Source organism: Plectropomus leopardus, chromosome 9, assembly GCF_008729295.1.
Source record: "Plectropomus leopardus isolate mb chromosome 9, YSFRI_Pleo_2.0, whole genome shotgun sequence".
In the NCBI taxonomy this organism is placed as follows: Eukaryota; Metazoa; Chordata; class Actinopteri; order Perciformes; family Serranidae; genus Plectropomus; species Plectropomus leopardus.
In genome coordinates this window covers 26,681,932-26,704,375 of record NC_056471.1, presented here as the reverse complement: position 1 = coordinate 26,704,375, position 22,444 = coordinate 26,681,932, and the positions used below count along the sequence as shown (strand labels likewise).

At 39.9% G+C, this 22,444-nt stretch overlaps 1 protein-coding gene across 3 annotated transcripts; it reads right to left on the bottom strand.

Annotated features, from left to right (window-relative positions):
• Nucleotides 1-1,719: 1,719 nt before the first annotated feature.
• Nucleotides 1,720-22,352, bottom strand: klhl3 (kelch-like family member 3). Of its 3 annotated transcripts, none has more exons than XM_042493180.1 (15): nt 22,269-22,352; nt 19,351-19,509; nt 17,970-18,076; nt 17,759-17,880; nt 15,287-15,449; nt 14,934-15,043; nt 12,034-12,150; nt 10,648-10,797; nt 10,347-10,464; nt 10,029-10,226; nt 8,227-8,328; nt 7,311-7,439; nt 6,440-6,580; nt 6,062-6,205; nt 1,720-5,115 (listed from the first exon to the last, which is right to left on the bottom strand). In XM_042493180.1, exons 1-15 carry the CDS (start codon nt 22,316-22,318, stop codon nt 5,087-5,089), a joined length of 1,839 nt encoding a protein of 612 aa, XP_042349114.1. In that variant the 5' UTR covers nt 22,319-22,352; the 3' UTR covers nt 1,720-5,086. The 3 variants fall into 3 exon arrangements, with proteins under 3 accessions (XP_042349114.1, XP_042349115.1, XP_042349116.1); XM_042493181.1 differs by having other exon boundaries at nt 19,351-19,485; nt 22,269-22,350; XM_042493182.1 differs by lacking the exon at nt 1,720-5,115 and having other exon boundaries at nt 6,057-6,205.
• Nucleotides 22,353-22,444: the final 92 nt, after the last annotated feature.

Genomic DNA, 22,444 nt, shown 5'->3' with positions numbered 1-22,444 from the left:
AAACATTAAAATTACTTAAAAATAATGCAGAAATGTTTTTTGGAGCAATTTAATTTTCACTAACAACTTAAAATGTGTCCTCAGTTATAGTAACAGTACATAATGAAATTATTTTTCAATAATTTGAAAAACCCAATTAAATTTTGAATTAAATACTAAATAACAATAATTGTGAAGACAAAAAAAACGTGTACCATGGGTTTTTGTTTGTTTTTTGAAATAACAAAAACTACACTTTCATAAGGATACGATGCTGCAAAAGGCAAAATATGCTGTATAAAGTAATAATTTTAAACTCCCTTTAACAGCACTGGAAAAGCATTTTTGGACACTTGTTCTTGTTTTTAGTGTTTTTAATCTGGCACTTTTACTTAAATGCTGTACGTACTATATTGATAAATCTGTCTGTAACTAATTTATATTTTATGTTGTCCAAAATAGTCCTCTCTTGAGAATGAGACCCCGTGTATCAATGAGATTACCTGTATAAATAAAGATTAAATAAAATTAAAACGCTGAATTAATTATTTGGGTGGTTTTAAAGATATATTTACATTTTTTTAAAGGGGAAAAAAACAATAATTTGGAGGCCCGTCTGCAGTAACTTTAAGGACGGTCCTTGAAGATCCAAAAGAACAATAATAAAAATTCAATATTTCTAAGTTTGGATAATTCAGGATATAATGCACAGAGGAAGCAGGAAAGATTTTGCAAACCTAAAAATAAATTTTCTTTCCTTGAAATAGATCATATTTTTTACTTTTATTTTTGCTGTCTTTCATTCGACAAAGTTGCACCTTTAATATGTGACATGATTTTATGTCATTTACTTGTCTATTGTTCAGTTATTTCCATCAAAGCAACATCTTAACTCGAACTATAACTTGCAGAGTCTCGTCAAAGTGTGTCAGAGATCCCAAAAAAAGCCGGAGTATGTTACTCCTGTTCACATTTGTATAAAACGCCGTCATGGTCTTAAAGGAAAACTCTTATTCAACACGAATACCCTTTTCCACCAACATGTAACCGGTTTTGTTCTGGTTCCTGATTTCCTCATTTTGAACGATCAGAGCATTTTGCCCAAAAATAAGTTGGTTCAGAACGTAAATATTCGGTTCTCAGCTGGAACAAAAATAACAATATAAAACAATCAAAGAATAGACGTTTTTTTCTTGACTTTAAGTGCGACTGTGACAACATCGGTGTCACATTAAACGACGGAGAGGTCAGAGCGGCAGCGGTCTCATTCATAGTTGGTCTGTGCTTGTTTTTGGAAAGTTAACAGGTAATCATGTAATCTGAGGTCTTGGTGCTGCTGTTTACGTGCATCATGCATCATGCAACGCCCTCCAAAAACGACACGTTTGATTACAGTCGTTCCCTGACGATAAAAAGCACCAAAGATTCGAGAATCCCGAACAGAAGCGGTTCAAGAGCGACGGCTCGGTCGGTGGAAAAAGGGTAAACGACTGTGTTACAAAAAAATCTAAAGTGCTAACTGCATAATTTTACAATTTCAGACAAAAACGCACAGAAGCCTTTTTTTTTTTTTGCAAAATAAGCCTGCTTAGTATTCGTTGTTAAATTAAATCATTTCAAGTTTGAAGGTTTACAGATCGGCTGTAAGTTCAGTGCACAAACTTCACCTCTGAATAAAAGTTCAACAAACCAAACGATCTTCCAAACACACGACTGTTAATAAACTCACAATATCAACTGTTTAGTTCACAACTTCCACAGTTTATATTAAAAATAGAACATCTGCGCTTAGTAAGAACATTATTCCTCTGAAAACGTACATACTTTGTAACCAAAAAACAAAAAAGAAAGTTTCTTCAAGGTAAATTTAGTAGCTGCTCTTTAGCTTTGGGCCGAGTCAGCACGGATCAGGAGCCCTGAAAAAGTTTCTTAGAGTCGTTTTAATATCTTCACAATAACTATTCGATTCGATTCGGTGAAAAGCTCCAGAACAGTTACTAAATCGACCTTTAGAGAAATCGTTTTTATCAATTCCTGTTTCCATGTCAAGAATGAACGCTGAATCTCGACCCTCCTGGTGTTTGTTTGTGTCAGTCCGTCTACGTCAGATCAGATTGCATATAGTTAGAACTTCATGTTGATTATTGTCTACAGTATAAAAGTGTTTTTAGACTGAAAAATGCATTTTCCCTGCAGTCCAGGCAGCTACGGGTTTCCATTCTTTACTTTTTGAAGAAAATCGCAGGTTCAGATGCGGATAGGAAGCTTAAACATCGTCTGCTGTGCCTGAAATCAGCCTTCAGTACGTTTATCGTTTCAGCCCGGTCGACCGAAGAAAATGTTGGCATTTTACATTTCTGCAAACCAAAGACACGTTACATTTGTACTATGGCAGCAAACTGTAAGCACTTTCCTTCATCGTTTTTCCAATATTTCTATAATGAAGCAGAGTATGAGCTCACTCTGTCATCAGGAGGTGGAGGCGATGGCGGACGGTGTGACAGCGCAGCGAGATGGATTAGGGGTTAATTTTCGGGAAAAGGGTGTGAGGCGAAAACCTGCAAAGCGACAGACAAGTTTTCAAAGCAACAAACAAAAACAAGCTGATGTCTTTTTGCGAATCATCATCATGTTTCCACCAAATGTGGGTGTTTTAGGCCCAAACGTGATGTTTGTTTTTGTGCCTTAATTTAATCACAGTTTAACCGCAGCAAAGTTCAAACACAGAACTGTAAAGAAATAAAGTTTCAACATATCTGCTGCATGATAGAAAATGAAACTCATCCATGGTTTGCTAAAACGTACATGCCAACATCTACTCTGGCGATTGGGGTTTGTTTTCTCTTCCGTCACTTTAAGTATCAGATTCTCAGGGAGCATTTTATGCTCTATGTAGTGCTCTCAAAAAATCCCACAAAGGAACAAAAAGGTAGTGTTCGTCTTATAAAAAAAAGAGGAAAAATTTCACCTTTCATTCAACACGTCTTCATCATGAGCGACGATGACTGTTAAGTGTCAGAAAATGAGTTATTAGTTACTATAAAGCCTAATGTCTAATGTAGGAGTTTCAAACACAGCAGGACTTGAAATCTGAGTCGATAAAGAAGATCTAATTAGAGCTGCACAATAAAGTGAAACTCAGAAATAAATGGCTAAATACTCTTTTACTCTGAGTATTTTGGAGCACTCAGTGAAGAGGTTTTTCTGTTTTAAATAATAAATGTTGTCAAAATATTGCTGTTGCACGAACTAAAAGTGTGAGTTTCAGATCCCGTCTGTTAATGAGGAAAAGCGAGCGAGGAAACTTCCTTAAAAAACAAAATATTCACAGAGATAATTTCAGCATGTTGTTCGCAAATGAAGTCATTTTAAACTGTGATCACATAAACTGAAACGAGCTTCCTGGAAGACAAGAAAAACACTTTCTTCAGTCTATATGAGGTGCGACTAAAGAAGTACACGATTTGCAAATTTGACTAAACATCCAAAAAAACAGTTTGTGTTAGTGTTTCACTTTTTGTCACGAGGCTGTGAAAACTGTCGATAGCGTCCACGATTTCTGGAAGGTTGCAGGCAGAAATGAAAAGTTCGGCGGAGAACTCGGTTCATGAAGCAGCTCCTATAAATCTCTGTCTTTCCAAAGCTATGGCACCAGCTAAATAAGCACAGCTAAAATACAGCCAGCATCATCGTCCGATGAATGTGAGCGGAGCGCAGAGCGAAGCACGACGACGAGGCTGAGCGAATGAAATGAGAACCTCACTCTGATTAATGCTGTAATCAAATGTCCCAAAACAATAAATAGAAAATCTTAAACCTGCATCTCTAACATTAGAATGTTACAGTCGGATTTCTACAGTGCATTTTGACGCTCTCCGTCAGCGAACGCGCAGAAAGAGATAAAAACACCATGTGACTCCAGCATTATTACCATCAGCAGAACTGGCACGTTTTTTTTTCTTCTTTTTTTTCCAATTTCTGATGAAATGATTGGCCTTTAAGTGGTGAGTCTAAACTCTCCCGTGAGTAACGAAGACAGACGGCTGAGCGGCCGTCTGTCTGTCAGCAGGTCAGTCATCCAGTTGGTCAGTCAGAGAGACGGCAGACGTCCGGCTCGGCCGATCAGTGAGTCAGACAGCCAGCCTGCCGGTCTGCATCTGTCAGTGCAAGCGTTCAGTGCATCAGTAGTGCGTCGACTCAAGTCCTGCTGCGTCGAATCAGATCAACTGGAAGCCACAAAAAGTGGCTCTCTTTAAAAACAATCTCAAAAATATTAAATATAACAGCTGATTTGCATATAAGATGTTTTCTACATTCTTAAAATTGTCTCGCGGCCCTCTAGGTCCAGGCGTCCAGGTTGAGAGCAAATACACTCAGCAGCTGATTTGCGAACCAAACGACCATTCAGCAGCTGGACCTGCTGACGAGCGGCGCAGGAAACAGACAATTTCGCAAAAATAGTTGCTGTAAGCTGATTTATATTCTAGGAACTGTGGCAAGTCTCATAATTTAAAAAATAAGTCTCACGGGCGTGCTCAGTTTCCAGGACTTTGGATAATTCTTCTGCAACAGCCAATCACGAGCCAGTGTTGCAGAGCCCTGATAACTACAGCAATACCGTTAACACTGAAGGCGCACAGAAAACAGCGAGCTGCTGTTCTGAAGTATTTAGTTTCTCAGATTTGATGCAGCCCGTCACATGAGCGCCATCATCTAAACTCGGCTGCGTTTGGCCCGTCAGAGTCTCTCAGACACCAGCGTCCGAGTCTCACGTCAGCTGATACAGCCTTTTGTTTTGTGCTTGGCATTTTAAAAACTCAGCAAGACAAAGTTCTGATAAGCCCACTCTGCCGCGTTTCTCATCCAGTGCAACAGCGTCCTTTAAGAGTCGAGATCTCACAGTTAGAAACGCACAACGCAACGAAACCACGGTTAGCGCCAAAAAACTCCTCAAGTTGCCTCCTTAATTAAGTCAAGGGAGGACTGAGGGCGTCCCGTCCATTTGGACAGCGTTTACTTCTCTGCTGCCTGTGGAGCTTCAGACGTCAGTGTGAGGCTCGGTGGAGTCGGCTGCCGACGCAGAGCTGCTGCTGCGGGAGGCCTCAGGTCATAAAGGCTTGTCAATCACGGCGACTCCTGTAGGAGTGAGAGGAGAGCGAGAGAGGAGCAGCTACGTGAGCAGCTCAAATGTGAAGAATCATGTGAACGTCACAGAGAGAAAATTTACCTACGGATACAAATAAAGGAACCTGAGCCTGAAGAGAAAACGACAGGGTGTCTGCAGGGATCAGGCACTTCAATTCAGAGCTTTTTAAGACCTTTTCAAGTTTATTTTCAGCCAAATTTAAAACTAATTTTTGGACAAATAATCTTTTGATTAAAGCATTGCAGGTGAATAAATGTAAATAGTTTATAAGTGGTCCCCTGCAGGTTTAATGTGGGAATGTGTTTTCAAAATGAGTCCAGTTAATCAATTTAACACCCACCAACGTAATAACAGCCCATACATGCAAATCTGCAGCTTTTAATGTAATAATCTTACAAACGCAACACAGTTCCCACAAACGTAATAGCAGTTGCCCTCTAAAAACGTAATACGTGATTTCCTGCAAATGTAATAGCTATTAAATTTGCAGGGATTGGTTATGTTAATGAGCTGACTCGAATCCATCGGCTGGTGTATAAATAAACAAACAACAATGACCACAAAGATCACTTTTCATTTTCATCCACAACAGATGTGAGAGGTTATTACAAAAAAATTGTGTTAAATTTGTGGTTTATTACGTTAGCGGGTGTTACAGTCCACATTTTGCCAACAGATCCATGCAAGTAAAAAGTAAAATATTTGGTTTAGTGGTCAAAAAAAAGGTTTTTCACACAGAAGAGCCTGACTTATGTTGACAAAAAAACAAATTATACAATGGAAAATTGAAATGAGATCATTTGTGTCAATTAAGACCTCAAAAAATCAAATTTAAGGCTTTATATTTACACAACTGAATTTAAGACATTTTAAGACTTTTTAAGGTCCTGTAAACATCCCAAATATGACCGTGTTCGGTGTGATGACCAGACTAACCTGCGTAGCTGCGTCCGTTGCTCATGTTCGTGGGGATGAGGCTCCACTTGTCCGTGGCCGGGTTGTAAAACTCGACGGAGGAGAGGTTACAGGAGCCGTCGTCTCCTCCGATCACGTACAGCAGCCCGTTGATGGCACAGACGCCTTCAGGAGAGAGTTGTACATTTTTAAAAAATCCTCAAACGTCTTCTTGCCATTTAACATATTATCTATTTTTAGCCATTACGTTTATGGCTGTCCTGATCTTGATTATTTATTTATTCATTTTTAATTTGACCCCTTTCTAAGTCCCGCCCCCCTTAGTAACTGTTAGCAACAGCATCTGGCTTTTATGCGACAGCTGGTTGAAGGTTTCTGCGTCTGTGGTCGTTATCTGACCTGCGTTTCGTCGGCACATGTTCATGTCACAGACCAGTCTCCACGTGTTGGTCTGTGGGTCGAACACTTCCACGCTCTTCCTCACCAGAGGACCATCATGTCCTCCTGCTGCGTACAGCTGACCGTTCAACACACCCACTCCTGGACAAAAAATAAATTACAAAACAATCCCAGAACTTAGATTTGAATATACATGTTACACACACAGGATAAACATATAATTTATATTTTTGCAAACCAAAGGTGAAGGTCAGCACACTGTAATGAACCATAATACTTCTTTCTATGATTTTTGCTCCTACAATTGCAGACCAAGTCCACCAGGTGGTGCTGCTGCTGTGCAGGAAACTGTTGGCAAAAGCTCAGTACTGTATCATTAAGTGTAATCTACGTCCTGTGTTTGGCTGCTTTGACCCTAATGAGGTAATCCAGCTCTATATTCAGGGTCCGTGCCAGGCTGACCTACACTCTATCTGCTACAGATGAACACAATAATAGAAAAATAATATTGGGGCGTCCAGTAGCTCAGTTGGTAGAGCGGGCGCCCCGTGTGCAGGGGCTATGTACTCGCCACAGCCGCCGCTGGTTCGATTGCAACCTCGGCCCTTTGCTGCAGGTCATCCCCTCATCCCCTCTCTCTCCCCCTTTCAGACTTAAGTTGTCCTACCAAGTAAAGGCAAAAAAGTCTTTAAAATAAATGAAATAAATAAATAAATTAAGATGTTAATAATATTGAGACAATATCTAATGACAGCTTATTTCCAGTGTAAAAAAGTGTGCATCTCTTTCCAATAGCCACACTCAAAGCTGTATCTTTTTTGTGTGTGTGTATTATATATGTAGGGTAGAATATGTGTGTGCGTGTGTGTACCTGCTCCACTGCGCCGTGTGCTCATGTCAGCTACGTAGCACCACTGATCAGCAACAGGGTCGTACTCTTCCACTGTGCTGAGACACTGACGGGACGCTCCATCATATCCTCCTACTGCATATAACTTGCCTGCAGATGCAAACACACAAGGACATTAAAGAGACAGTTCACCACAAAATTAAAAATAATCGTTTTTCCTCTTACCTGCAGTGCGATTCATCAGTCTAAACTGCTTTAGTGTGAGTTAAGTGACAGAGATGTCTGCCTTCTCTCAAATATAATGAATCTAAAGGGCACTCGGCTTGTGGTGCTCAAAGCGCCAAAAAATATATTTGAAAACAGCGATGTCTCTTTTTCACAGTTACCCAAGATAATCCACAGACCTTTGCTGTGAGCAGTTTCATGTTGGAACTATTTTCTTTCTGCTAAACTACACCTGACAACCGTATCACTGCACAGAAGGAAGCAGGCAGCGGTGTTAGGCACTCGCCTAACACCACTGAGCGAGCTAACGTTACAGCTCAAAGAAGAACACCATTAATGTTTCCATCTCGCGACGAGCCTCTCATCCATGAGAAGATGCGCGTTTATTCCTGCACCGTGATACGGTTGGCCGGTCGAGTTCAGAAGAAAGAAAATAGTTCCGCTACAGGTATGAGGAAAAACATGTAGTTTTGTTTTGGGGGTGAACTATCCCTTTAAAATATGTAACATTTAAATTTTGTCCTTTCAGTTGAAATGACACATGATATAATCCAGATCTCTCTCTCAATTCAGTTTCAAATTCAATTCAATTAGCTTTATTGGCACAAATGTTTGTAAAACAATATTGCCAATATCTCTCTCTCTCTCTATCTCTAACACACACACACACAAACACACACACACACACACACACACACACTTGTTGTCTTACCATTGACCACCCCTACACCCACACTGCTGCGTCTGGTGTTCATGGAGGCGACGTATATCCACTCGTTGGTTTTATAATTGTGCACTTCGACTGTGGATAAACCTGAAGGAGTAAGAAGAACAGAAAGGCAAACAGATTAGATTAAATAACATTAACAGGCTAGACTGTGTGTGTGTGTGTGTGTGTGTGTGTGTGTGTGTGTGTGTGTGTTGATGCGTTCATAGGTGTAAACATTTTGTCTCCAGCTGCTCGATGAGTTGAGGAGGAGAGAAGAAGAAAGGCTCCCGTGTCTCTTGTGTTTTCTGTTAACACTGCAGCTCTGCTACTGCAAGCAATTATATTCTGTTCAACAGATAAAGATGCTAAACCGGATGGAAATAATACGACTGAAACTACTGAACAGGATAACTAAATCAGCACTTCTGCTCTGATAAACAAGTCAAGTGCAAACTTACTCCTCACACATTAACTTATTTTACTCCAGACATTTCTCACTGAATTTGTATATTTTTAGTGAACTTTTCTTCTGTAATTAGATGCCACTAAAACTGTACTTTGGTTTCCCAGTATACATCCAATATTTTTTGCACTTTTTTCATTCTTCAGATGTGCAGGAACTGTTGTGTTGGTGTGTTAGATGACCTCATCATTAATTATTTTGTAATAGTAATGCAGGAAGTGAAGAATAAGTGCAATAAGTGCAAGAATAAGTGCAAAAATTAAAAAGATTTATTATAATTATTTTAATTTAACGGATAGTATTTGTTGTAAATAATAAAATTATTCTTTATCTTGTTTTTTTATCTTGTTTTTTGGATTTCATTTACTTTTGTTATTTGATTTTTACTGTAAAGCGCTGTTAGTATGTCTTTTTAGGATTATGCATCCTCCACAGTTAGTTTAAACCTCAATGTCTTCCTCAAGTAAATACCTACCTCTATATGGTAAAGTCTTAGTGCCTGCAAGTTATGTTTGACCGTGATACCTGAGATGGACCAGTGCCAGTAAATTTAGTAACACAAACACATTCCTCACTTCTCAAGAGAACCTTAGTATCTGACATGTTAGTAATTGATACCAACCATCTACGTCATGACAACTGCACAAATACCGCTGTCTTCTCTCTGTTCTGTGATGAACGGCTGCTTGCATGTTTCTTTCGTTTCTGTATCGACCCGAGCGCTCGTAATAAACGTTTCCTGATTGAAGCTTCAACCGGTGTCTCCGTTCCTCAACTTCATCACAGAAAATCCTATCAATCGCTCTGTTACTTTGTTTTAAAAGGGGCTATATAAATAAAGTTGTTATTAATATTATTATTATTTCCAATCTTATCGCTATGTCCTAGTCATCGATTGAAATACTAATATACATCCAGTATCTCAGAAAAAGGCTATAAATAATTTATCTCATCACTCAAAGCCTCAACATTAACAAATTCTGTAGAATTAGAAAATTTAGGGTTTAAAAACCTTTTGTTTTCCTTGTTTTAGCCTCGCACAAAATAACAGAATTATACAGCTCATATCTTTGAAAATCAGTTGTGATTGGACAACCGATAACTCTCAAGAAACTGACTCTTCACAAAATTATTGTACTAATTTGTAAAATGACTGTTGGTCAATTAGTCGGAGCATTTTCTCAGACTAACTTTTCATGACTTGAAAATTTTCAAACACATTTTCTGGACCTGTGAAGGAGCAAGAATGTTTATTTACACTGGACAGAAATAAAAATATAAACCTGCTACTAATAACTACTGTAGATGCAGTAGCAAAGTCCTTTAGCGTGTAAATGTGTACCTATACTTCCGTTAAAGCCTCCCACGGCGTACAGTAAATCCCCGAGCACAGCAGCTCCCAGAGTGCTGCGTCTCTCCTGCATGCTCGCCACCGCACTCCACTGGTCTCTCACTCCGTCGTACACGTCCACCGTTCGCTCCCTCAGGGAACTGTTGAACCCCCCGACCGCATACACACGGCCCGCCATGGACACCACACCTGGACGCAGTGACAGACAGAAACAGGTCAATGTTACCTGACCTTCACGAAAGGATCATACTGTCTAAACTAGTCAAACTTTCATTCAGTCACATGCAGCTCTACGAACCACAGACTGACCTGCCCGGCAGCGTCTTGAAGGCAGGTCGGCTACCTGGTACCATCGATCTTCCTGGAAGTCGTAACACTCCACACTCCGGATCGCCTTCGGAGCCTGACCGCCCACCACAATCATCACCTGCACACGCACACTTTCAGTGTCAGACATCTGAATTATACTCAGTGTGTTAAAATACAGTAAGTGTTTACAAAAGAAAATACACAGCTGATACAGCTGCTTTTTACAAGGCTAGTACACATCTTGTGCTACATGTCCAACTGTCATGTGAAAATGTGCGTTTGCGTGTGCGTGTTTGTGTACTTTTGGGATGCTGATGGGAGTTCGTGGTCGCGTCCTGTCCGTCTTGATGAGGTGCCGCTGGTCAGCTGGCAGCAGGTGATACTTCATTGCTTCTATGAGGAAATCTTTACAGGTGTTGTTGTTCTTTATCAAAGCCTCTTCCTCCACAATCTGAAACGGAAACAAAATTTCGGGCAAATTTCACCTTTGTCTGAAAAACAAAATTATTACACAGGATTCATAGGCTGCGTACAGTGCATTTAAATATATTTGAGTTGCCAAGTTACTGTTGTCAATAGACAAATATTCCACAATGGAAAACTTACTTATTAAACTTCTGGAGGATACTGTGTGTTAGCGGGTTTCTGTAGCTTAAGGCAAGGAGACTTTTTAAGACTTTTTTAAAGAACAATTTTCTAATAACCAAAACTGAAGAAAGACAATTTTATTTTGCCCATTTATTTTTTTGGCCAGTGAAAAAGCTAATTATCTACAACAAATGTTTAAAAAAAAAAAAACCTTTTTAGAGCGGTACACATGGAAGACAATGAACATAATATATTATCAAGGTATCTCTTTGGTTCACCAACGGAAGTGAGAAATATCTGGCATTTCTGGACAGTTTTCTGGGCGATTTTGTGTTTCCCAATGAGTTTCAGAAAGGAATTTGTGAAATTATTTAACAAAAAAATAGATGTTGCAAATTATTTGAGATCAGAAACTGATTAAGACAAAGAAAAGGATTTAGATTAATGAATTCAATGCCTTTTAGGACATTTCAAGGATCCGTGGGAACTGTGTGTTGATTTTAGTCAGACTTTAGTTGTTACTTTTCCTGTCCTCAATCTATTATCATTCACTTGCTGGAAAAAGTCCACTAGAAACACAGTTTCCTGTTTACGTGCCAGAGAAATTCTGGTTTCACCAATCCCCTACCCTGACTACGGGAACCAGGTTTCTCCAATGCGTGACTTTTAAGAACAAAGAGTGAACTATTATCAGATCTAACAAGCTCCAAAGGAAAAAAATATAAGCTTCACTCAATTTTAGTCTCAGCTGAGGCACTGTGGTGCACTTTTAGACCTTGTTTGTCTTTTCGCATGTCTGCATGTAGTAGGCAACTAGACTTGGTGTTAGATCTTGATTCATTTCCAACTCATACAAGAGATTTCTTAAAAACTCAGAGGACTAACATCTGTAGTCTGTCACTTACTGCAGTTATTTCTATAGATATCATGTGATCTTGAAGACTGAGACTCTTGACTGACCATTCAGGCAAACCTTTGTCTATGACTAGTAGAGTATTTTACGTGAGCGACATACACAACAATGCAGAAGACAGCCAAAAGTGAAAAATAGTGGTGAAGAATGCAGAGAAGGTGAAGCAGAACAGAGAATTTCTTTTACCTGTACCAGGTAATCCCTGGACAGCAGTGGAAGTCTGACGTGCTCCATCAGTTTGGGCATGTACTCCAGACGAGCTGGCTTATCGTTTTTGATCCAAGAAATCATCGCCTCAAACACCTACCAGGGAGAGAGATGGAGAGGAGAGTCAGACGGCAGCGTAACTGGATAAGAAAAATAAATATTAAGAAAAATGGAGACAAAATGCTTACAGGGATTGTTCAAACTGATTCTGATTTCTTATGCAAAGTAATGTTCTTTGTCCTTTTTGCACTTAAAAATACAATTACTTGTGAATCTAAGTATTTTGTTTGTTTAAAACACTGTTTAAAAGAAAAAAAGGGTGAAGAAAGTTGTGTGTGTAAGTGAAATAAGTTGGAAATGCAAAGCTAAAACTAATGCGTCACTGCAAAGGTTTGGAGACACGGTGAAATGATTTGACACGCCTCACCATTTAGATGATATAACTCATTGATTGTGTAAATTGCATCGTCTGAGCTGTCGATACCGACTTCTTTCAAAGTGAAATACTGCTCACAGTTGCACCCAGCGGGACATCTGCATAACAGAGGTGACAGACCTTTGTCCTACGTGTTTTTCTAACCAAAATCTACGACTTTACATCGATAGATTTACACACATTTACACTTGATCATCCCCTGTTGGCCTGTGGAGCAGCTCCACTCAAGACAGACGGGCGGCTGAGTGCCCGTCTTTGTGCACAAAGGAACAACAGCGATGGCAGTTGAGGGAAAGAGGGCCGTTACTCAACCACTTTATTCTCTTCCAGCATTTTAAACTAGCTGATGTCTGAACTCAAACTAGAAATCGTTTGCCAACAACACAGTTCGTGCTACTCCCACTTCACGTTCACACAGGCCACAGAAACACAGACACGTCAAATGTAATAAAATAAGGTACATAATAAAATGTATGTGTTGCTAAAAGGATGGAGACTGCATTGTTTTGGGTCTGTGTGTCTTGCACAAAATAAAGTTACAACTTCAAATACCCGTACCCCAGGACCCAAGACCCAATCAGGTTCAGGTACATATTGTATTATGGTTAATCGGGTCCTTTTCTATGACTGCAGGTCACAGAGCCGTTTATATTATCTGGATCAAAGAGGAAAATTGATCAGTGTTGTAAGTGTGCATTACTGCTGCTTTTTTTTACTTCAACTTTTTTGTGGTACAGAACATTGACTGGTATTTTTGATTGGTCAGCACCACTCAAACATTTAAAATCACATTTAAACTGCAGCTTTGTGCCAAAGTTCAAATTTGAGTATTTAAACAAACAAAGGAATTATATATCCAGTGTGCAATACTAGCTATAACTCCACACTCAATGCAGCCCTTGCATCAATGACGTTGCAAAAAAAGTTAAATGAATATAACTCAACACATAAATAACAGCAGCCTAAGTATAAAATGTAGAGAGGACCACAGTACTGAACATTTCAAAACTCATGCATGACTTTTCAAGGACCCATAATATTGTTTTCTCCTTGCCCTGCGTTTTTCAAACATATCAGATTCAAACTTTATTCAAAGCATAGTTCCAGTTAGAAATTATGTTATGTAGCGAGAAAATTAAGAAAAGTACTTATGGTAACAAAACATAGTCAAAATTTGACACATATTAGAGTTACGGTACATCAACAGCTAGAGGAAATGAAAAAGCAGTTTTGTTACATTTTATGGAAAATTATCCATGGAAGATTACTGTAACAATTTCATTACACACGGCAAAATTAAATTAAATTAAATTAAATTACTTTTCCACTTTCTGACAATTTCACAACATCTCCAACCCTGGAAACTGTGATTGTGAAATTCCATGACTTTTACAGGTTTTCCATGACTTTGGGAACCCTGCCAGTACCACACCAATACCAAGTATTTGACTGGTAACATCCCTTTTCTTCACATACTGAAAATCTGGCACAGAACTGAGTCCACACAAACAAAAAAATTTGGCCTATCTCACTCCTCTATTAACTCTTTCCACGCCAGAGTATTTTCATGAAGTTGCCAGCGAGCAAAAGCATTTTTGCCCATCTTTCCCCAGAATGTCAGGAAGCAGCACAGCTACAGAACAGTCCCTAAGTAACGGCTTTGCTGCAAACTGCATATTTACATATTTTTCTGCTTTTTGGGAGCTGGAAGGAATCCAGCATCAGATATCAGTTTATTCTTTCAACACAACCGAACTGGAAACTCACTACACCTGAACTCACACCGCAAGCAGCGCCTCCTCTTGTCCGCCTGTCACACACACACCTGGTGCAGGAGGAGAGAGAGTGGGAGACACTGGCCTGACGGCTGCTTGTTCTGTGGTTACTGAGAGCATCGAGGATGGGAATAAATGACAATATATTTCCTCCTTTTCCCTGATGATCTAAATAAGTCACTAAATGTTTCTCCTGTTGCGTTTTTTAAATATAACACAGCTGAGAGGGTCCGAAAAGCCTCTTCTCCTCCTGTCACCCTGGTACCTTAGATTGTCTTGTTTTATTGCTCAACATCCTTAACGGTGTCTCCAACACTGTAACAGTGAAAACACTGACTGAGCTAAAATGAATATTTCAAAAAAAAGACGTGGGGGTCTTAGTGTCTATTTTTATTGATCAACCCACCAATAAATTGTAGCAGATAATTCATTGGTATCTGATTGTGGCAGCCAGTTTGACAGTGAACAGTATGACACTGTCCCTCTGTGTCTCAGTCACTCTGACTGCTGCTGCTGACGGCAGGATGACACACAGATGCTCCCTCACACTCGCCCTGTTGACTGACAGAGAGACGTGCTGTCCTCTGGATACGTCTGCTGCCAAGCTGAGCTTATGAGGCATATGATGTATGTGTGTGTGTGTGTGTGTGTCCATCGTGCTGTCTGACCTTCTCTTCCGTTGAAACAGTGAGTTTGTCGCTGGAGATGAGGCTGCACACCTGCTGCAGAGAAAGTCCCAGAAACTCCTCTCCCTGCACCACCTCAGTGAAGTGCTGCTCTGAGAGACACAAACATGCAGGGTTACACACACCACAGACTAAACATCACCCAAAACTTAAATTTTAACATGCATAAATGTCTGTGGTGTGATTTTCTAACACTCATGCTTAGAACATGACATGGCATTTTTCACAATTGGTGAAACTAACCATTACATAAAAGTACCTCCACCTAACAAACCACACATACATACAGTGAAAAGATGACTCAGAATCTGTGGTGTGAACATCGAGAAGCTTACCGGCATATGCGTGGGCCTGGTTGAGAAGCTGCGTGCATGTGTGCAGGTCAGCGAAGGCTCTGATGCCCAGACAGTTGGTGGGGTGAAGCTGAGACTGCAGGAACTCACAACAAACCTGCCGAACATCCATCAGCTGGAGGAGGCTCGCTGCTGGCAGCAGGACCTGCAGTGAGGACACAGACATAAAGTCGATACTAAACTTTATTGAAAGGAACCGACTCAGGTATCCATGTTCTGGGGCATCTTATAGATTCAAACATGCAAAAAGTTTTAAAAAATAACATTAAGGAGCATAATTATTTATCACCCACAGCCAAAGATTTAGGAGCTGGAAGTCAGTTAGCTACTAGTTTACCAAGATACCTAAAAATTCATTACTTCAACAATGTTGCTGGTCAGTCAGTATAATTATTAATTAACTGCTCAATCAACCAGCCAGGCAGTTACCAATCAGTCCGGCAAGTTGGCCAACAAGCCAGCCATTATCCCGTGTGCATGTGTGCTATTTTAACCTTCCGAAATTTTTTTGTTAATATACAGTCTCGTTTCACACTGGAAACTTTTAGCCCTGAGTTAAGTCCATTTTCAGGGGATAACCCGGCTCCGGAGCAGGGCCTGCAAACCTCAGGCTGAAGGGTTAGCCTAACTGGAATGTGTCAGGAATGTGCCAGTATGAATGGTTTCTTAGCCTGGGGAAAACAGCAGCGTGCTGTCCAAAGGGCTTCACATGGCAAAATTTTAAAATAAGAGAAACATAATATAAGATGACACTAACGATATACATAAAGTTCTGCAGTTAATGCATCTTCTCACTCGAGGACATCCAAACGCAGCTTAAATGTCTGTTGTACCCCTTTTCCATCAAAATTAGCATGTGGAGGCGACCTCTAGCTGAGTTCGTAGAGCGTGCGCCCCATATTGCTGATGCTTCTGCAGCGGCCCTTGTTCAAGTCCGGCCTGTGGCCCTCTGCTGTGTGTCATTCCCCTTCTCTCCCCTTCTTCTCTTTATACATCTCTTACTTATTCAGTCTCTCTTTCTGAACTGGATCGATGTTTGCCTGCTTTGACAGAGACAGATTGTAATTTGTGATGCCGCATCAAAGCACCTGTTAAGGAGCTAAAATTAGCATGTTCCTCCAGGTGTTGTGTTTCCATCGATGCCGATCAGAGCCGGAGGTGACAAATAGCTGTGACTAATGCAAAGTCATTTAATTCGGATGTATATGCTGATAATAACCTTTCCCATTATACATAACAGTCAGATGTTAGTGAGTGTCAGCAGGATTTTTATGCAGTGTTTAACGGGCTTTAGTCCATCACTTAGTGATGCAGGCAGTGAGTGTACTTCTGAAAACACGATGCTCCCACTCAGAGACACCCGCTGCTACATCCCGGCACATAAACTTAACTGGGTCAGTGAGACAGTCTCTGTCGACACACACACTCGTCCTCTGACTGTACATTGTCACTGTCTTCTCTGCAGTCTGCGCACAGCTGCCCTGAAGCCTTATGTCTTCTAAAAGGGAGCATCAGGCTGACTAAACCTTTGCTAAAAGCAGCTGTGACACAGACACACAGACACAGACACAGACACAGACACACACACACACACACACACACACACAAACACACACACACACACACACAAACACTCACACACACAGAGGACTGAGGGCAGCACAAACAACTCATGTATTGCGCAGTGAAAACACAAAGTTTGAAGACTGAAAACAATCTTTTACTGAAAATGAGTCAGTAGTCAAAACACACATTCACCAGTGAGCCAATCAGGCGGGCACGCTGCTAACAGTGGGAGGATTTCCTGCCTCTCTCCATGCACACTTCCTGTGCTAATAATCAGAGGAAGCATCCTGCCTGCAGTTTGATCCTGCTGCATTTATTCAACCCTGCGCCAGAGCCATGCAGCTACCCAGAGTTAATGCCACTGAGAAAAACAAGGCCTCAGATGCAGAGCGTTCACAGCAACACACAGCTCACAAACGACCAGCTCTTACATCTCATGTCATAAAACACCTGCTCCTCAGGTAGGTTCATTTTGGTAGGTCTGAAATTTAAGGGAAAAGCCAAAAGAGTTAAAGCAACCAGTCCTCAATTTTTGTTTTTATTTGTTTTTAACTTTTTTCTGTCATTTTTTGGTAAAATCCAGGGTTGTTTTTTTGTTTGTTTTTCATAACTTGTAACTTCTTCCTGTGTTTTTGAAAGAACTCGAGCAAATTTGCTCAGGTATCAAAGGGTTAATATCCTGCTAATGCTCTTACTGCTGCTGACCTGCGACATCAATTATCTTAAAGCAAAACTCAAATTGGAAATAGGGTAAAAGCTCAACACAAGAAAAAAGACAACAACTCATTCTCACTCCCTTCCGTGTCAAAAACACTCTCTCACACACACACACACACACACACACACACACACACACACACACACACACACACACACACACACACTCACCTGGACGTTGTCCTCTGTGACCTCGATCTCAGCTGTGTAGATGTAGTCCACCAGCTTCCTCAGAGTCTGTCCATCCACCTCTCTGATCTCCACCTGATGGGCCTTACTCTCACTCATATCACCTACAAAACAAACAGAGTTAAGGACATGTCAGCACACACACATCGGATGTCACAGAGACCACCGTGTGTGTGTGTGTGTGTGTTTGTACCTGTAAACATGGCACAGAAGTAGGGGCTACAGGACGCCAGGACCACTCTGTGAGCTGGCACTTCAACACTCCCCGCCACCAGCTGGACGTCACACAGCATCTTTTTACTGGAGTACGAGAAGAAACAGAGTGTGAGAGAGAAACTGTTTGGGATAACTGCTGCTGTAAAAAATAAAATGTGTGTATACAAGCCAAGAAAAGGGAGCATCTTTAAAGCCAAGTATGGCTGCCAGAAAATGTGCCGAACAAGGTGTTAAATCTAAAGGGTTGTACTTTAAAACTCCTACATGATATAAATACATATATATGGATTTGATGCAGTTGGAGGTTTCACGTTTCAGTATCACAGTCAGGCAAAAGCTTGGGTGGATTTTAGAACAATGGGCCCCTGAGTACAGATATGCAAAAGGCCCCACCACCTCTCCTACACAGCAACAAGACACGGACTTTGTGGTGGGTTTGTCTGTTTTTCATCGATATTTTTGACAATTCCTCTGCATCTTTTTTTCGTATTTTTGATTATCTTTCTGCTCGTTTTAGGTCTCTTTGTTGTCTGTAATTTCAGTGACATGTTGCAAGTGAGGGCCAAGGGTACTCCTGACACTTTGGGCCCCTGGACCTGTGCCAGGTAAACCTGTAATCCCTGCAAGTGTGGCATACTAATCATAAACTGTCTTGTCTGACTTTTCATATTTTCCTTTTCCCCTTTGTAACACTGACCAACAAGGAAACCATTTTTCACTTTTATTCTGATTTTATCCTTAAAAATGTAACCGTGTGTTTGAGTGGATGATCGCAGTCTGGTCATTTTTTATTTTGAAACCTCTGTATGAGGTTCAGTACATCGCATGTGTTGTTTTTCAGTGTTTTATGTGAAAACAAAGTCTGTAGCAATAGCCCTAAAAGAGCAAGAACGCAGGATTATTTTCAATCTAGAAACAGCTTTATCAGAAAATCTGACATGTTTTGCAGCTGCATTACTTCCTCTTGTGTTCAGGCTCTTAGTAGATCATGAAGTTGGATCTCTGCCTCTCCTGAAATGGTTTACTACTTCAGAAACACAAGAGGAAGCATTTGTATTTTTATTCTGAGGGAAAAACCTGCAAACCAGATCGACCACTGAGATGCAAGTTTTTCTATGAAACTAAAGCCAACGAGAAAACTATGAAAGGTAGATTGTTGCAGAAGTAATTCAGTACTGTGGTGACATTTTCAGACAATCCAAAGAATTACTTATTATTTGTTATTTTTCTGTCTGACAGAGCTGAATAAACCTCCTCACATATTTACCCCAAAAAATGACACGTCAAAGTAAAATGGTCATATGTATAAACCGGCTTAATTCTTTCTGTAGGGACAAAAGACACAGTCAGAAACACACCTCCTCAGGTCATTCATCAGCTGGAAAGCCTTCCTCGTGTGCGTCTGGTTGAACGTGTGCATCCCTCCATTCACCGCGTCCTCCTCTGAGTCCGTGTTGCAGTTTGGACGTGGCGAGGCCGGTGTGGCCACCAGACTGGTGAGACATGAGAGGCAGTGTCTGGATCAGTGGAGATAAATTGCGACCCAACAGTTAGACTACTTAAAAGATCATCTCTAGGTTTTGTTTTGTTTTTCAAGGTCTTTTTTTATTTTCCAAATATATCACAAAAAAGAAAACAGCGTCAATATGATGCATCTGAAACAAATTCCTACCCAAACTCCCACTCCCCACCCACTGGATCATTAATAACTTTAACCTAAATAAGACATAAAATAATATCTTAATAACTACTATATTTATTATTTGTAGAGCTAATGAATTAAACCAATGGGCGCCACTCTTATGAATGTCTTAACCGGACTAAATAACCTTTTTAAGCACGCTTATTTAAGTGAGGATCCTGGCTGAATTTAACATAATTATATGACATCATTTTTGCCGAACATCCTTCAATCATATTCACCATGAAACATCACGACAAAACCAAAACCAATAACATGTTAGTCACTTAACATAAGTACTTAATGACCTCTCTTTCCTGTCTGTGGCACTGTCTTTTCTTTAAAAAAAAAAAGCAAAATAATCTCCTCAAACAGCTGGTCTCTGTAGTTTTTAACAAACGCTATGCAGGAGCACAAGTTACATTTGCGAGGGACTTTATTTAGCAACGGGTTGATGCACATTTGCAGTGAATGTTAACAGCAACAGGGAGGTGTTTGTGGGACTGAGTGAAAAAAACAATAGTTGTGTTCACAGAAACGTAAAAAAAAATAGCAAAAATAACTTAATTTACATATGATGCAAAATTCATCTTCAGGCATTACATGAAAGAAAAGTAATGTGTAAAAATGCACAAAGACAAATACAATGTTTATAATGATGCCCCCTTTAATGAGTGAGTGATGTCATTTGTGGTTTATTCAGGCAAAAAGCTGTTAGGCTCGGGAACATTTCGTCTTTCTATCGTGTGACTCTATTCAATTTAAACTTTAGACTGGATTACATCTCTTGTCATTGAAATCAGACTAGGGTTGCAAATTGTAATCACTTCCCTTGATCGATTATTGGTAAATTTAACATTGTTTAACAAACAACAACATAAAAATCTTGCTTATTTCAAACAATATCAAATGTGTTTTTTTTCTCAATCAAAGCTCAAAGCAAATATGTGGCCCACTGATGTGTTTTTGTCCACAACACAGAGGAATATCAGACTTTGGCTACACTTAAACTAATCAATGACAGGGATACACTAATTGTTCGTTTTCTTTTCACAGGATTTGTAGACCAAACAGAAAATTGCAAGCCTTTTCATTTAAGCCCTACTCAGACAAGTACACAAAGAAAAGAGTAAAAACAAAAACATTTCCTGTTAGCGATGTTTCATAAAGCAGAAAAAAAACTGATACTTTTCCCTCCAAGCCACATGAAATCTTAAAACATCTGTCAACGTTAAAATTCAGTTGAAAAGTTTAATGAGCATCCATAGACCTTAGCTTGCTTTACACTTAAAAATGGATTATACTTTTAAGGAAAAGGCCTCACAGGCCAACCACTAATCAATGGATGAGAAGGATGTTATCAAGCCTTCCATTAGAAAGGGTAACTTACATATAAACAACAGCAAAGATAATAAAAATATTGAGTAACCAAATGTGTCCTGCAATTACCTGAGAGCAGGTGGCAGAAAAAAGGGACATTATCGAGACTTGATATAATGAAGCATTTGCTTGGTTTAACCCTTTTAAACTTGAGCAAATTGACTAGATTACTGTCAAAAATATGGTAAGAAGTTAAAAGTCTCAAGAAAATTCCCTGAATTTTTTTTAGGGAAAAAAAGTAAAAACCAAAAACGGTAACTAAAAAAAATATCGTTTTCTGGGCATTTCCTCGTTTTTTGATCTTTTTTTATAATTATCTTCTAATATTTTCTCCTTATAAAAACAAGAATTAATTTATTTTAATTTGTTGGTCATTTTCTTTTCCTCATTTCTTGCCAGGTTGCTCATTGTCTTTGATAGCTGCGCTTTCAAAACACATTTCAACAAACATCAATTTGCTCAGTTTTCAACGGATTAAATGCAATTAAAGGACGTCTGAGAAAACTGATGTCAGTCCAAGTTTCAAATGGTTAGAGTCACATTTTAAGTAAAATAACAAATGACTGTATCCACTGTGAGTGTACAATACTGTAGCTTATCTTTACATTTATGTCCACAGTTTAAAATACAGCTCAAACAAACCACAGTATTACTGTAACTCAAAACAGCACAAGTCCGTAAACTATCAACACACTCACGACTCTTACAGGTCACACACAGCTGGTTTCTTTTTGTCCAAATATGACAAAAAGTTTAATAAAATTGGTTGTTTTGAATTTGTTGCGCGATAGTTGGCATGCTAACTGTTAGCATTGCTAATCATTTAACTTCACCGCTAACATAAGGCTCTGATAGCTTCCGTTAACTGCCACAAATCGTTTCTCACATCGAAGTAAGAACTAATTTTAGGAGCCAAATAACGTTTAGTTTGCCGTCTTGAAACAACAACCGCGAGGCTTTAATGTCTGCATGTTAACTTGGAGTTTGGTTTAGCAGCTTGACTGCATCAGCTGAGCAGCCAGCGATGCTAGCTAACTTACCGAAGCTAACTAGTCAACAATGCTAGCTTGCGCGCTAACAGATAGCTCGCGGGCTGTCCGCTTTAGGATTTATGACCGGTGACATGTCATGTGAGGTGAAATGTTCATCCAACAGATGTAGAAGCAGCGTGAATCACAGCTTTACTAAATAATCCCCACCGCTGAGCCAACTCACCCCAGCGACACACCGTCCATCCTCCCGGAGTCAGATACAACAGCAGGCATGAGAGCCGCGCAGCCGCACAGATCGTCTGTGTTACAGAGTGCGCTCACTCCGGACCTTAAATCATGGACGGACACATACAACCATAGAAGACAGACCAAAAATAAATAAATAAAAGATAAAAAAAA

What these genes read in the sequence shown, in the direction of transcription:
- klhl3 (XM_042493180.1), bottom strand. Translation starts at nt 22,318, where the DNA reads ATGCCTGCTGTTGTATCTGACTCCGGGAGGATGGACGGTGTGTCGCTG. An exon ending in CCAGGCCCACGCATATGCCG is followed by an intron (nt 15,044 to 15,286) that starts GTAAGCTTCTCG and finishes TGTGTCTCTCAG; the next exon opens with AGCAGCACTTCACTGAGGTG. An exon ending in CTGTTTCAACGGAAGAGAAG is followed by an intron (nt 12,151 to 14,933) that starts GTCAGACAGCAC and finishes TCTCCCTGGTAG; the next exon opens with GTGTTTGAGGCGATGATTTC.